This window comes from Pomacea canaliculata, linkage group LG14, assembly GCF_003073045.1.
Source record: "Pomacea canaliculata isolate SZHN2017 linkage group LG14, ASM307304v1, whole genome shotgun sequence".
Taxonomy (NCBI): domain Eukaryota; kingdom Metazoa; phylum Mollusca; class Gastropoda; order Architaenioglossa; family Ampullariidae; genus Pomacea; species Pomacea canaliculata.
This window is the reverse complement of record NC_037603.1, coordinates 15,754,413-15,769,546: the sequence shown is the minus strand read 5'-3', so window position 1 is coordinate 15,769,546 and position 15,134 is coordinate 15,754,413. Positions and strand designations below refer to the sequence as shown.

Genomic DNA, 15,134 nt, shown 5'->3' with positions numbered 1-15,134 from the left:
CAGGAATTTTATTTTTGGGGGCGGAGCTACATGGCAATGGTCAAGCGCTTGTAACCAAGTCAGGAAGGACTGGAAGGTCTTATATTTTAGTCCACACATTTTCTTTCTGTTGTGTACTCCTTGTCCGCACAAATTCTTCTTCTTGGTTGTGTCCCTTTGTCCGCAATGAATTATTGGTTGAAATTTTCTCCAAGTGTCGCGATTGTCTTTTTATTGTTTTTCCCCTTCAAATCAACCTTCCAGCCAAACATATTGAATGTATTTCGTTGTGAAAAAATAAACAAAACAAAGTTTGAGTGTAGAAGATAGAAAATGCTGGATGAAGACGTAGCCCATACCTGGGCGCATGTCAGGTCAACCCGGAAGTGAGGCTGAAGGCCGCTTAGCACATCTGATCTCGGCACGCTGACGCTCGACTCTTGAGAGTATTAAGGGAGGCAATTAAGCCCGATTGTCTCTCTTACTTTCCAGCAGCTGGAACAGGTGCTGTCCCCTTTTTGTCTTTAGAGAGATTATCAGGGCACGACTTGAGTGCTGGATCGAAATCACGCCAACTTCCATCGGGTGTCATTTTTCATGTCTGTCAATCGACCTGTCGCACACTTTGGTTGCCTGCATTTGATTGGCTCGGCTTTTGGATGCTTTCTTGATGATGATGATGATGATGATGATGATGATGATGATGATGATGATTATGATGATGTCGATATGTAATTCTTAACATGAAGATCATGAATCTTTGCAATTTACTAGACCATCGCAGGAATAGAATATAAGACCCACATAATATTAAAAACATCTCGTTTATTATCGTTATCATTTTCTTTTATCAATGTACATGGATCATGAATAGCTTTTTTACCTTTCATGTCAGATCTACATATATGAAAACGATATAATCCAAATACACAGGATTATGGAAAAAAAAAAACAATTGGCAGTAAAAAGGAGAGTGCAATGAGGTCGCACACACACACATATATATATTTTTAGTTTTTTAATTAAAGGGATACTCAAGGCTTGTGATAAGGCTCTAGTGACGGTCAAACGTTTCAAAACTATATTTAGTTACAATTACAGAGCACGAGAGCGATACAGGAGAAATAAAGGATTCGTTTCTCACTTAATTACCACTAATTAGCTCTATTTCCGTTGCCAATGTTTATAAAAATTGAAAAAATCCAGTGAACTCGACCCTTGTGTCCTCCCGCCGAGTAACCACGATAGCTTCCAGAGATGGTCAAGCAGAGGAGTCTTGTTGTGATGTCAGAGTCTTGTTGTGACGTCAGTCTCTGACATGAGGTCATTGCGAAGATTTGACGTCATTTTATTCGTATGACGCACTCTGTGTGTCAGGCTTGTAAGGCTCTGTCTATCGGAAACTGATGTAAAGACAATTTTGAATCTTTTTCCATCTTTTCGTGGCAGTCGGGTGCAGCACATTCTCGAGGCATGGTTCTCACTATGGAAACCACACGTCATAGGGTCACGTGATGGAGAAAGAGACTTCGTGGAAGCAAAAAAAGAGTCCCGTGTAATTTCTGTTATTAAACACAACATTCTACTAAAAACCTTCAACGTTTTCCACATGAACACACATATAAATAGACGAGATTCTAATTTATCCTACTCTGTACGCGATTCTAAGCAGTTTTATTTTGCCTTTAGCATCCCTTTAAAGATTGTTCTGTCTCTCTCTTGTACATAGTTGTCCATATCAGTCCATTCTCTCTCATCACAAACTGGAAGACTTTGTTTTACTGTCGCAGACAAACACAATCAAGTGAGAGAGAGTGCGCGAGGCGACGAACCACAGCTGTCTCCTGTTCCACGTGCCCAGGTGTTGCAGCCAGTCCGGAAGATCGGCCCTGGGCTCGCTGTCCTTCAGCCCCTCCCCTCGTCCTGCAAGAACATATTTGATGTCTGGAACATACACCACCACCTTGCACTCCAGACCTTGCAGAATGCTTCCACCTGCCAAGACAGGACATAACAGTGAGTCAGACACTAGATGATACATCACATCCACAATCTTTGTTATTTCGGTTGTCAGATGGACACATCAGCAACCTTTCACACTCCAAAGACCTGACCGTCTAGAAATGGCAATAATGTGATGGAGTAAAGCTTCGTGTCCCTCCTGGCTCAGTCAAAGCCGCTTGTAAAACAAATTTTAAAAAACATCTTACAAATATACTAACCTGTGAGAAACTATACTCCCGTCATAGGGAGGAGGGGAGTCAAGCTCTTGGCACTCCTGTTTGATGCTGAATGTCTGCTTCAATGATTTGAGAAAAGCACAGTCATCATCTGCAACCACCTGACTTCCACAGATGAAGACATCATGGGGTTGCAGAGGTCCACTGCCGCCTTTGTCATCGCCACAAAGGGAAATAATCTTTGAAGGTTTATGTCAATGATAAGTTAACTATAAACTTATTAGATACACTTTCTTGACTACTCTACTTTCCTAAAAAGTTGAACTGATTAATGAAAATGATTTTTTGGGGAAAAAGAATAATTAAAAGTCATTTACAATATTTTGTGAGCTACATGAGCAGCAAATGAGTAAGAGTCCCACAGTTCCAATGTTAAAATTTGTCGATCAGGATTAAAATAAGATATTCTTGCACTAATTTGGGATAGTAAATATTATATCTCGATACCAACCAACATGTAGTGTTTCTGTCAAGTAGGTCAACAGTGCCTGACCACACTCGGCGCAGTCGCTGACCTCTGTGAACCGCGCCACGTGATCAGTGTGATCAAACAGCTTAATTTGCTGTCCCGTGGAGGGCAGAGGTGGGTTGTGAAAAGCCAGGAGGTTATGGTACATGAATGTCAACTTTGCCTGTTGAAATGACAAACAACAATCAAGTTTTATTTCTTGTTGTGTTGCTTTGTCGTTTAATACTGAAAGTAGTAAATGTTGTGATGGCTACACTCACTCACCCTCCTTTTTGCATGGAGTTTGCCTCTTCCTCCCCCGAAAAAAAAAAATCCCGAGCATTTTATACACCACTGATATGTGATTAGCTGTTGAAGCTTTCGTACCATACCTGAGAATGGGCTTCCTTATCCAGTAATTCCAGAAGAGTCTGGACTGTAGGAGGACATCTTACACACAGCTCGAGCTTTGCCACATTGAAATCTTGGGTTTGAAAGGGAAACAATCCAGACGTCCAGACAGAGACATCAACCTTCTTTTCTCTTCCTTCTCTCACGAGAACCTCGATGAGTTTGGGAAAGATCAGCCAGTAGCAAGAGGCATAAAGGTTGTACAAGGACCCAAGCACGGAGTACAGCTGAGTGAATATTTCTTGTAGACTGCCTGAAGACACAAAATATTTTAGGTAAGAATGAGAAGGGCAGAAACATCACATGACAATGTTTATCTAGTGTTTACAGGTGTTTATATGCTTTGAATTATTTGATTACATACGCAGATACACATTGAAGGGTAGATAATAGATAACGAAAATTAAAATCTTTTTTGAAATACTTCCGCTTATTAACATTAAGTTTATAATTTATTTTCCAAATATCTTACCTGGTCTAGTCATTGTTGCCGTGACAACACTCTTTTGATCCACTATTTGTGCCCAAAGTATCTCAATCTCCTGAAGGCGAGATTTCCATTCATCATCTAAGATGGGTAAGAACTTTTCAGTCTCTTTTACCTTCAAACAGTTCATTCGTCTTCCTAATAAATCCAGTGCTTTCTCGATTTTCTTTAGTACATCATCAGGCGTCTCCTTTGGGGAGGAACTATGAGTCGTATTCATGTCCAGTGGTGTCTTTGCTGATTGGTTCGGTAATAAAGATAGAGCCTTCATTTTAAGTAAAACCTCATTCAGAGTGTCAACACAGAAACTGAGTTTTTTACTATAAGTGTCTTTTGTCACTTCCTTTGGTATTTCGTCGATAACAAACTTCAGAGCTTGTCCTTTGTGTTTATGCAACAAATTTTGAACAAAATCTTCCACATCCGTCTCCAGAGAAAGCCTCTCGATGTGTACGAGTCCAGACAGGTCCTGAGCTTGGTGTTGAGCCCAGTGTCTCACCTGTCTGTGAAGGGTCAAAGACACTAGGGTACCGTAGTGGACACCTTGAATGCAGACGATGATGACATGGTGTCCATCTCTTGCCCACTTCAAAGCCTTTACTCCGAGTACCAATGTCTTTCCAGATCCTGGAGGTCCGGTCAGACAAAGGAACTGGTCATCGCGGTCCAGGATGGTCTTCTGAGCTGGAAAGAGGATGCTGCTCCCAAACTGGACTCCTGTCAGGTTGATACATTCCCCGAGGGTTCGAGCCTCGTCCCTTTGAAAATCGCGCTGTTTGTCTATTTGAACATCAGCTTCTACTGTTGAGTACATCCCGATAAATCTGAATAAATAAATCAAACTTGTACATGAGAAATTATTCCACAGTCACCAAAACAATCAATTTTTTTAACTACTTGACTCACAATGTAGCCATTAACTTGCTCATTCACTCTCATTCTTTTTTATCCTTCGTGATAAAATATTTCAAATGTATCTTTACGACTGTTGTTGTCTGCTTCTCTTCCTATTTGACAAATTCAAAGAAATTATGTTCGTTTGTAAAAGTAAACTAGTATAGAGTGAATTCACTCTAGAAACTGTCAAGAGTCGATGAACTTTAGTATTGTAAACATTTCACTTTTCTTCCACTGCAGGAAAACCACAAACACAACACAAATGTTCTTATCTCTAATCAATCACTCAAGCCTTACCTTGATATGATCTGTTGGTAGGAATCTTCTGATATCAACAAATCTGAGTTGTTTTGAAGTTCGTCTTCATTTAAGGTTTCTCTCCTCGTAACATTTTCCCACCAAGAGACCAGAGGATCTTGAGTAGACGACTTTGTTGACCAGACAGTACCCATCTTGCAGACACCTTGAAGAAACCCGATGTCTTCCTCACTGAGACAGTGATCCAGGGCTGCTTCCAGGCTGTCTGATGGACTATCGTGGACACGTGGACATAAGAGCTAAACAGAAATAATTAGAAATGTATTAGAAATTAGGGTATGTTATCAGTACCACAAAGCATCCTTGAGATAGAATATAAATTTTAAAATGCTATCGAGCTTTATTAATTGGAAAATTGTACAAACAGAGGTCTTCGTAACTCGAAATAACGGTCTTACCTTCAGCAGGTCAGGGTTGTCTTCTGCAACAGATCTCAGACGACTTCTCTTCAGACATGGCACAGCCAAGACCTTAATGACCCGGACCTTTTCGGGAGGTCAGAAAACAAATGGCGAAGAAGATTCTCTGATTTTGGCAACTGTTCCTGGACTGCTTTTTCGATCCTTTCCTTGATCTTACTGTCGGGTACGCCTGTCACCTGCGCCGCCTTCTCCGGAATGACACCCTGGTCGCCGATACTTTTTATCTCCATGATGACAAACCCGTGTCTCCTGCTGACCACCAGCACATCAAAGTCTCCTTGGGTCCCCCTTTACCCTGTTTAGCCTCTTCAGACAGGTTCCCCTTGCTTGGGGCCCCATAATTGTCATTTGTAGAAGGGAAAAGCTGTCTCAGTGTGAAGGGACACTGGGTTTTATCTGGACCTTCCAAAGGACACTGGGGAGATTGCTTGTCAGAAGTGTTTTCATTACTGTCCTGGTGAGTACCACTGACTTTGTTGAGGTAATTATCATAGGAATAGTTAAAGAGGACAACCATGGGATCCTGAACACATTCCCCAATGTGCATCAAGCAGAGTCTGACGAGGAGTTCTGCACGACTGCAGCTGAGATCGGAAGTGAGGCTCTTATCAAGCACGTGCACATCGCTTGGAAGGTTTTCATTTTCATCAATCTTTCTGTACTTCAGTCTGTAGAAGTGGTCGTTGGGAATGAAGTATGTCCCGCTGAGAAGATTCGGGAATCTCTCAGTAGTATCTTGTCTCATCTGTTCCGCGAAGAACTGAAACAAGAGGAAGAGATGCTTCAGTGCTTTGCTGGAATCCCTCAGGAATGTCAACATGTCCGTGTTCATGGAAGTTAATCACATGTTTATTCACGTGATCAGCGTGTACTCACTCATGATAAATGTGATTTCTTCGTTCAATTCACCAATAAAAAAAAACATTAACCAATTAGAGTAAGTCAGACGAGAAAGACTAGCAAAGATCGACAGATGCTAGGCAGACAAAAATCAAAGAAATTGGAGACAAATTCTTGTCGAAAAATTCAGTGATTCCAATGTCAAATACAGAAAAAAATGACGAGGAATATACAAGATGGTTTCCTGTACACACTCACCTTTTTCCAGTAAATTTTTTTTTGAGATGACTCCTCTCCCTCCGTGGACTCGATCCGAGTTCCCTGTCTGTGCTTCTTCCTTTTGTTATCAGGAGTAGGGTTGCTAAGACCAGAAACTTCTGAAGTTGTCAACTGTGTGTTTGGAACACTGGAACTTTTCAACTCTGGGGTTTTGACAGTGGAGCTTGTCAATTGGGAATCTCTAGCACTGGAACTTTTCAACTCTGGGGTTTTGACAGTGGAGCTTGTCAACTGTGAGGGTCTGACAGTGGAGTTTGTCAACTGTGAGGATCTGACAGTGAAGCCTGTCAACTGTGAGGGTCTAACAGTGGAGCCTGTCAACTGTGGGGGTCTAACAACCTGTCTTATCCCGGTTTGTTGATGCCACAGACTAGGAGCTGAGGTGTTGTGTTGATTGTACTCCGGTCTCCATGCACTACCCCACTCCCAGAAAGTCTGACCATGAGATGATGTGGTGACTGGAGGGTAAAAGCGTGGGTGGCGTTGATTATAAGAGGAGGAACACCAAGGAACGGGAGGAGGAACACAGTCAAAGCGCTGGGAACCAGTGTGGTGTGAGTAACTTCCTCTTTCGTTCCTTCGGTAGAGGCGGAGATAAGGACTGCTCCCCCTATGACCTCTCGCAGACATGTTTTCTGAAATATTACACAGATGTTTCGCTGTTATCATTTCTGACAGTTTGCTCCTACCTGGAACTTCGCAAACTTTAAAAGACAAGCGGCAGGAAATGCAATCTCTCCTGCCCTCTCTCTCTCTATATATAATGAATAATACATACATATTTATTATATATAATTATTAATTATACATATCATTTATCTTAATAAACTATATGTAATATACATTTCTAAACATCTTCAAAAAAGAAACACCATACAACAATCTCTCTCTCTCTCACACACACACACACGGTGAGCACGTATTCATTGTCCCCGGGTGAATTGTGAATGAAAATTGTGTCGACTTAGGTATATAGCTGTAGTTGAGTAGGTTCTCACACCCTTGGTGTAGCCAATGTGATTAATGCAATAAAAGATATGTCTATTGTCGCGTGTCATGATTTCGTCTAGGTCTGCATGTCTCTCAGCGCGCGGGGACGCTCCTGTATTGGAGAGGTAGCTGACAGCAGACGACAGTTAACGTGTGTTTTCAGGCTATTTTTGTCCGGTTCGCGGGAAGAGGTCAAGGCCTTCGCCCGTTGTCTGTAGCAGCACCTGACGTCACAGTCTTGCTAGGTCTTGAGAGAGCTGCTCGAGGGCGGGTCGCTGCTGGGGAGAGATTTTCTTACCAAGGCGCTGAGTAGAGCGGAGAGTTTTTTTTTTAAAAGACGGCTGGAGTCTGAGCTGTGACATCCAGTGTCTACGGGAGTGTGCTTCCGTTTCTTCTCGGGGTGACCGTCGGTCATTAACATAAGCCGTGTGGGTGGGTGCATATTTTCCCCATTGTTATGTTTATTTTTAGATGAGAGGCTGCACACGCCTGAGCATTAGGATACGCGAGTATGTGTTTACTCCTTACGAGTTTATTTTTGTATGTGTGTAATTTAGGACTATTTCATGTCTTGGTTTAAGGGGGGCATGGAGGGGGATGTTTTGTTATTTTCTCCTGTAGCCTTTTAGTGACCGTTGTTCTTTTATTTATTTCAGGCTTTTTGTGTATGTCCGGGGTGCACGCCCTTGGTGTGTATGTACTGTGTACTTCCTGTGTATACGTGCTATGCGTGCGTGCCTTGTGTCCTGGCTCCACGCCCTGTTGTTCGACGAGCATTCGTCTGAGATATAATCAACCATTCTGCACTTCTTCATTTGTGACGTCTACGTCTACGTCTACGTCTACGTCTACGGGTTCTACGCCTGCATTCAGAAAGGGAACTGTACTGTGAACAGCTCCTGAGACTGTGTACTAAGCGCCTCAAGCCCCTGTTCTGTGTTAAGAATTAAAGACTCAGGGGAAACTACGTTTAACTGACTGTACTGGGCCGCGGTGCGCGGTGTTTTTTTCTTCTTTCTGCTGTGTTATAATTTGTGCGCGTTTGCGCTTTGTTTTTATTTCCTTTGTGGGGGCGCAGTACCTGGTTGTTGGTTTGTTTTGTTTATTGTTGTTTTTTTTGTGAGTACTCGCATCGGTATTTTCTTTTTTTTTTTTTGTTGGTTGTATTAGGTATTTGGGTGTTTGGGTATATATATATTTTTTTTGATTAAACTTCGTATTTGTGTCGTTCTTTTTGTCTTTGTCATGGTCTTCGCTTGGGCCCGGGTTCGAGAAGTAAGTCGCATCCTGCCTCCGGCTGAGTGACAGCGTGTGTGGCCTGCTGTGTGAGTGGCCTTGAGCGTGCTTCCGGTGACGCTGTGGGTGGTGTGACATAAGGCAAGTGTTGGCCTTATTCCTAAAATGAACAATCCGTAAAAGGTTTAGTTCCGGTTAAGAGATTTAAATATACTTGGGCGGGAGCCGACATGAAGCTGTCTCTTGTGTGTTTTCTAACTGGACAGTTTAATGAGTGCCACCTCTAATACCCACAAACCAATAACACAACATGGTGTCAGAAGTGAGCAGCAAAGTGCTAGCTGTGTGATTTCTCCAGAAACTTTCAGGTGGGCACGTTTTTCTCATTTTGAAATATTGCGCCGTCAGTTCGCAAAGTGACATTTCTCGCAAGATGGCGGAGACACATCAGAGACAACACTTCACTGCAAACGTTCCTGTTCCCTCAAAGCTGGATTTGTCTTCTAACATTGAAGTAAATTGGAAAAAATTTATTCGTCAGTGGCAGAACTATGAGGTAGCTACGCGCCTTGATAAAGAAGATTCAGCTTATCGTTGTGCAGTTCTATTAGCTTGCATTGGTGAGGACGCACAAGAAATCTATGAAGGATTATCCTTTGCAGAAGGGGAGAACGACAAAGATATTGAGACTGTCATCGACAAGTTCAGCGACTTTTGTTTGGGTAGCACACATGAGGTGTATGAGAGCTACAAGTTTCATAGCCGAAACCAAAACAAGGATGAGTCAGTTGAAACTTACGTCACAGTTTTACGCAAGTTAGCAAAATCATGTGATTTCAAGGATGTTGACCGCATGATTCGTGACAGACTTGTGATCGGTGTTCAAGATGACACTATGCGTGAAAAATTGTTGCAGAAGAAAACACTCAAGCTTCCAGAAGCAATAGAAATTTGCAGAGCTCATGAGACGTCAAGACTCAAGCACACTCGATGTTGGCAAGCAACAGCGAGAGTACAGTTGAGAAAAACCATCAACAAGATTCAGAAAGGTCAGCGAAAGTTCTTGCGGTACGAAGCAGGCCTTCGGGAAAACCAGAGACTAAGCCATGCTCTAGATGCGGAAAAGGTTCCACAACAGAGATGTTGTCCTGCAAAGAACGCTAAATGCAGAAAATGTTCCAAGATTGGTCACTACGCTGCAGTCTGTCGCTCTTCAGGTTTTCTAAGATCACACAGTGGAAGAGGAAGAAGAATACGAAGAAGCTTACATGGGTATGATTGTAGGCAGTGTGACAACAGATCCTTGAAAGTCAGTCTCCTGATGGAAGACACAGAGAATGTATTAAGCTTGACACCGAGCTGATGTTACCGTCGTACTCAGACCGCAGTTCCAGCAGCCAAGCGACCATTGCAGAAAGTGCGCAAGAAACTGTATGGTCCAGGTCGTGTGAGATAGCTGTGGAAGGCATGTTCAAGGCAAAACTGACATACAAGAATGTCTCTACACTGCAAGATGTGTATGTCGTAAAAACACTTGAAGAACCATTGCTAGGTCGACCAGCCATTACAGCGTTGAAGTTGATTGAGAAATCAAACACAGTTATAGAAGACCACGAAAAACAGTACAAGGAAGAATTCCCAAACTCTTCAGAGGACTAGGAAGTCTACAAGATCCTTACAAGATTCGTCTGAAAGAACAAGCTGTTCCATATGCAGTAGGCAGCTCCAAGACGCTTACCTTTGCCCTTGAAACAGAAAGTCAAGCAGAATTGGATTCAACTTGAAGAACAGGGATGATTCGCACAGTCACTAAGCCCAGTGATTGTGCGCCCCAATAGTAGTGGTGCCAAGAGCGACGAGAGAGTCAGAATCTGCGTCGATCTGAGCAAACTAAATGAAGCAGTTCGCAGAGAGAACTACCCGTTACCGTCAACAGATGAACTGTTAGCCCAGCTGTCAGGAGCAAAATGTTCACAAAGCTTGATTGCAAAAGGGTTTCCATCAACTTCCACTGATGAAGGAAGTCAGGAGTTAACAACCTTCATTACACCTTTGGAAGGTACTGTTATACACGCTTACCTTCGGATAAGTTCAGGGCCAGAAAGTATTTCAACGACGAATGTCTCAACTTCTGGCGAACCATGAAAATGTCATTTGTGACATTGACGACCTGCTCATTTTCGGTAAGAACAAGCAAGAACATGATCGTTACTTGAAGAAAGTGATGTCGACGCTTCAAGAAGCGGGCATTACCCTGAACGATGAGAAGTGCCAGTTTGCCAAGAGAAGATATCCTTTCTCGGGCACATCATCTCAAAAGATGGGATCGCCATCGACCCAGAGAAACTGTCTGCTGTGAAGAATTTTCCCAAGCCAGAGAACATTTCTGATCTCAGAAGATTGTTAGGAATGGTTAACCACGTTGCGAAGTTTGCAGGCCCTAACCTCGCAAACGACAGCAAACCGCTACGTGACCTGCTCAAGAAAACATAGAGTGGTGTTGGGACACTGCTCAAGAAACCTCGTTTGAGAAGATTAAGAAACAGCTGACTGAAGCTCCAGTGTTGGCACACTATGGTACTGACAAAACGACCGTCGTCTCAACAGATGCTTCATCTTTCGGTCTCGGTGCAGTATTACTTCAGAAACAGTCAGATGGTCACCTCAAGCCAGTTTTCTACGCATCAAGAAGTATGACGGAAACTGAGCGCAGGTACCGCAAGTTGAGCGTGAAGCACTCGCAGTGACTTGGGCGTGTGAAAAGTTCTGTGACTACATCACAGGACTTCGTGATCTGACAATCGAAACTGACCACAAGCACTATTGGCTCTACTGAAAACAAAGAACCTTGAAGATCTACCTCCGAGAATTCAGAGATTCCTGATGCGCCTGATGAGGTTCAAGTACAACATTGTCTACACAAAGGCAAGAATCTCGTGACTGCTGACACACTCTCACGAGCCCCAGCAAGAAACACTCCGACAGATGAGAGAAGTGAAGAAGAAGAGATCTTCATCAAGCAAGTGATTCAGAGCTTGCCAGCCAGTGAAAAACGCATCGAAGAAATCAAGAACGAGACTGCAAGAGATACTGTTTGTAAGACAGTGCTGTATTATCTCCACAATGGATGGCCACGTTCTAGTCCAGAACATGAAGAACTGAAAGCATTTTGGACAGTACGTTCAGAAATCACAGAACATGATGGACTTCTTCTCTACAGATCAAGACTGATCATCCCTGAAGTACTGAGAACAGACATTCTCCACAGACTTCACATTGGACATCAAGGCATCGTAAAATGTCGTGCCTTGGCCAGAGAGAGCGTTTGGTGGCCAAAGCTTTCTCAGCAGATAGAGTCCATGGTACAGAGGTGCACAATTTGCATCAAGGAGAGGCCAATTCCTCCTGAGCCACTCATTCCCTCTGTCACACCAGCATTCCCTTGGCAGAAAGTTGCAATGGACATCGTTTGAACTGAAAAAAGAACAGTACTTACTGGTGGTGGACTATTATTCACGTTATATTGAGTTGGCACACCTAAAGAATACTTCGGCGGAAACAGTCATCAACCATGTTAAGAGCATTTTTTCCGCCATGGAACCACAAATCGTCATCTCAGACAACGGCCGCAGTTCTCAGCAAGCAGTTCCAAACGTTCGCTCAACAGTACGAGTTCACTCACACAACAAGCAGCCCGTACTATCACAAGCGAATGGCGAAGCCGAACGCGCCGTTCAAACTGTGAAATCAATCCTGAAGAAGGCAGATGATCCTTATTTAGCGATTCTCACATATCGCGCTACGCCACTTCAGCAAGGTCTCAGTCCAGCAGAACTGTTGTTCGGGAGAAGACTACGCACCTTGGTCCCCACCATACCATCTCAGTTTTCCGAGCAAAAGGAAAAGGAAAAGAAAGGAAGGACTTCAGAAGAAAGACGAGATGCAGAAGTTGAAACATAACAGAACTTCGACAGAGCACACCGTGCCAGACCAGCGCTGAGTTGAACCAGGTCAGCCAGTTTGGGTGAAGCCAACCCAGACACCAGGACAATCATCAAGTCTCTGCCCAACAGATCATATGAGGTAGAGACTCCCTACAGTCGCCAACGACGCAACCGCCGTCTCTTGATTCCCAGAATCCCAATCCAGAGACTCCCAGACCTATCCCAAAGACTCGTCGTCCCTTATTCCAACAAACCAAAGTCCGAAGAGGATCCCGACCCCCTTGTCTGGTCTACACTCAGACGATCCAGACGTTACTGTTGACAATCCAGAGCCATGTCCAGGAGCCGCAGCCAGGAAGGCGCCAGCGTCCAAAGTCATCGCTCCTCCAGACCAGCCTGTCAAGACTACCAAGGTGTCGCACCATCAAGATCCCACAGAGACTTGACTTGTAAATGATTGACTCGAAATCAAACGCACATAGACTTGAATAGAAATTCAAGAATATTAAATTAATGTTAATTAAGTATATTGAAACAATGTCCATTTTAAAGAAAGGGATGTGACATAAGGCAAGTGTTGGCCTTATTCCAAAATGACATCCGTAAAAGTTTAGTTCCGGTTAGAGATTTAAATATACTTGGCGGGAGCCGACATGAAGCTGTCTCTTGTGTGTTTCTAACTGGACAGTTTAATGAGTGCCACCTCTAATACCCACAAACCAATAACACAACAGGTGGTACGCGACATTATAGATATAAAACACAGGCACACAGGAGACTAGGAGAAATAGAATCCCAATATGCTCAAATTACAGAATGTTCTTATTTAGAAATACTTCCTTCTCATGATAAGTTGCATTTCAAAACAAATAAAACATTCTAATTTTAATTTAATCTTGATTTTAAAAATTGTCGAATTGAAATAAATATTAATAAGAGCATACTCTTGGCTGAAACTAGAGGCGCATTGCCGGCCGGGAATGTTAATGTGACATTAGTCACAACATTGTCCTTTGCTCTCGTTAGACAATTCACGAGGAGCAAGATCATGGACATTTGAAAGTGAGGTTGAATGTAGGATGCTAACAATGTTTCAAGTGATAGATGTTGTATACAGCAGATGTAGCGATGACCCACATCGAAACCGGAAGAAGTTAAGCCCACAGTTGAGGTGGAAGGTCGCATGCATGAATGATTCTCCTCGAATTGTCCTCGTCTGCCAGTCAGTCGAGGATCACATGTCTAGCCTATTTTTAGCTCACTAAAATTAATAATAAAAACACCGATATGTCATTAGTGATGAAAGCAATTAAACTCTACTCCTTGATTTTTGCAACAAAGCTAATTTTCAACCATTACTTGGCATGCTGAACCACTCCTCATTTTCTGAGGCATGGTGTTTCGTGAGAAAATTCCTATCATAAAAAAACAAAACAAACAAAACAAAACATGAGAACTGTGAAAATCAAGAATGTCTGGGTGAAGGATGACGAGGCTCTCTGTTCACTCGTCGTTTTGCACTGTGAACAACATCGCTGGGCAACATGCGCAGCCTCGTCCCACCAGCGATCAATTCACAGCAGCTGCTGTTGGCAACCGTTGTTAGGGTTGGCACGTAGGTATAGAGTGGCAACAATGAGCAGTGTGAGGCTGAATGAAATAAATCTGATGATGGTGGCTCAATATTCAGATATAGGTACTGTACTGAGTTCACGCGGGGAGAAGGGTGTGCAGAAATTTTAAAAAAAAATTAAATTAATCAATACTTCAAAACATTTTTCTTAACATGGAATGACAGTCTCAGCTCGAGGAAAGAAAGAAAATCCCATCAGCTGTCAAAAAATAAAAAAAAAGTATAGAAAATAAAAAAAATTCTACCTCGAGTGTTGGCACCTCCACGGAACATTTTGTCATTCCCGGCTTCGTCGAACAGTTTTGTCGTCGATGTCGCATTTCACACACACACACCCTGTCACACAGAGATGTGAGAAATTTCAATCAACCTGCTCTTGGTTTTTGAAAATAATGATCCGCTTTTCTATACACTTGTGACAGGGAACTTCAAAGCTGTTATATCTACATCTTACAGTGTTCCTTATTTAATGCCACAGTTTCATAAACCGACTTCCTTCCGGTGATTCTGTTTTCCGTCAACGTGTGTAGTGATCACGTGGTGTTTACGCTTGAATGCTCACCCTCTGCACTAAGAATGAACAATGTGTTACAATGTTTGTCTGCAGGTCAATGATGTATGGTAGCTAACTCACAGCTGGTGGTTATCGTCTGTCAACCTTCTTCCAATTCTGTTATCGCACGTTGTTATAATCCCCAAACTTTCATGTGGCCCGACCTGCCAGGTCTTCCAACAGGATGTTTCACAAACATCTACGCAGTTTCGTGTCGCATGGCAGTTTTGAAAAGAACTTTCTGGAAACCGGCAGTGGTAAGGGTTAAGGGTTAAGGACACGACACACAAGAGACACACTACAAATGCGCAAAAGCTTTTCCGTCTCGGTAGAGGACAACATTCCTTAGTTGTTTACCATAACGTTCAGTATAGCTTTCTTTTATCTTTATTGGGAAGAGTGAGATTATTTTCAACCATTTATTTTGTTCATTCAGGCAAGGGATCTGTGAAATAAC

At 42.8% G+C, this 15,134-nt stretch overlaps 1 protein-coding gene across 1 annotated transcript; it reads right to left on the bottom strand.

The window, feature by feature from the left end:
* Positions 1–1,577: 1,577 nt before the first annotated feature.
* Positions 1,578–14,895, bottom strand: LOC112555776. Its single transcript, XM_025224283.1, has 9 exons — positions 14,370–14,895; positions 6,301–6,956; positions 5,179–5,962; positions 4,760–5,019; positions 3,551–4,389; positions 3,060–3,331; positions 2,671–2,851; positions 2,202–2,370; positions 1,578–1,974 (listed from the first exon to the last, which is right to left on the bottom strand). The coding sequence occupies exons 4-9, from the start codon at positions 4,912–4,914 to the stop codon at positions 1,758–1,760; spliced, it is 1,833 nt and encodes a 610-aa protein (XP_025080068.1). The 5' UTR covers positions 4,915–5,019; positions 5,179–5,962; positions 6,301–6,956; positions 14,370–14,895; the 3' UTR covers positions 1,578–1,757.
* Between the last annotated feature and the right edge of the window lie 239 nt (positions 14,896–15,134).

What these genes read in the sequence shown, in the direction of transcription:
- LOC112555776 (XM_025224283.1), bottom strand. Translation starts at nt 4,914, where the DNA reads ATGGGTACTGTCTGGTCAACAAAGTCGTCTACTCAAGATCCTCTGGTC. An exon ending in GGCAACAATGACTAGACCAG is followed by an intron (nt 3,332 to 3,550) that starts GTAAGATATTTG and finishes TTGTGTCTTCAG; the next exon opens with GCAGTCTACAAGAAATATTC. An exon ending in GGGAGTATAGTTTCTCACAG is followed by an intron (nt 1,975 to 2,201) that starts GTTAGTATATTT and finishes CTGTCTTGGCAG; the next exon opens with GTGGAAGCATTCTGCAAGGT.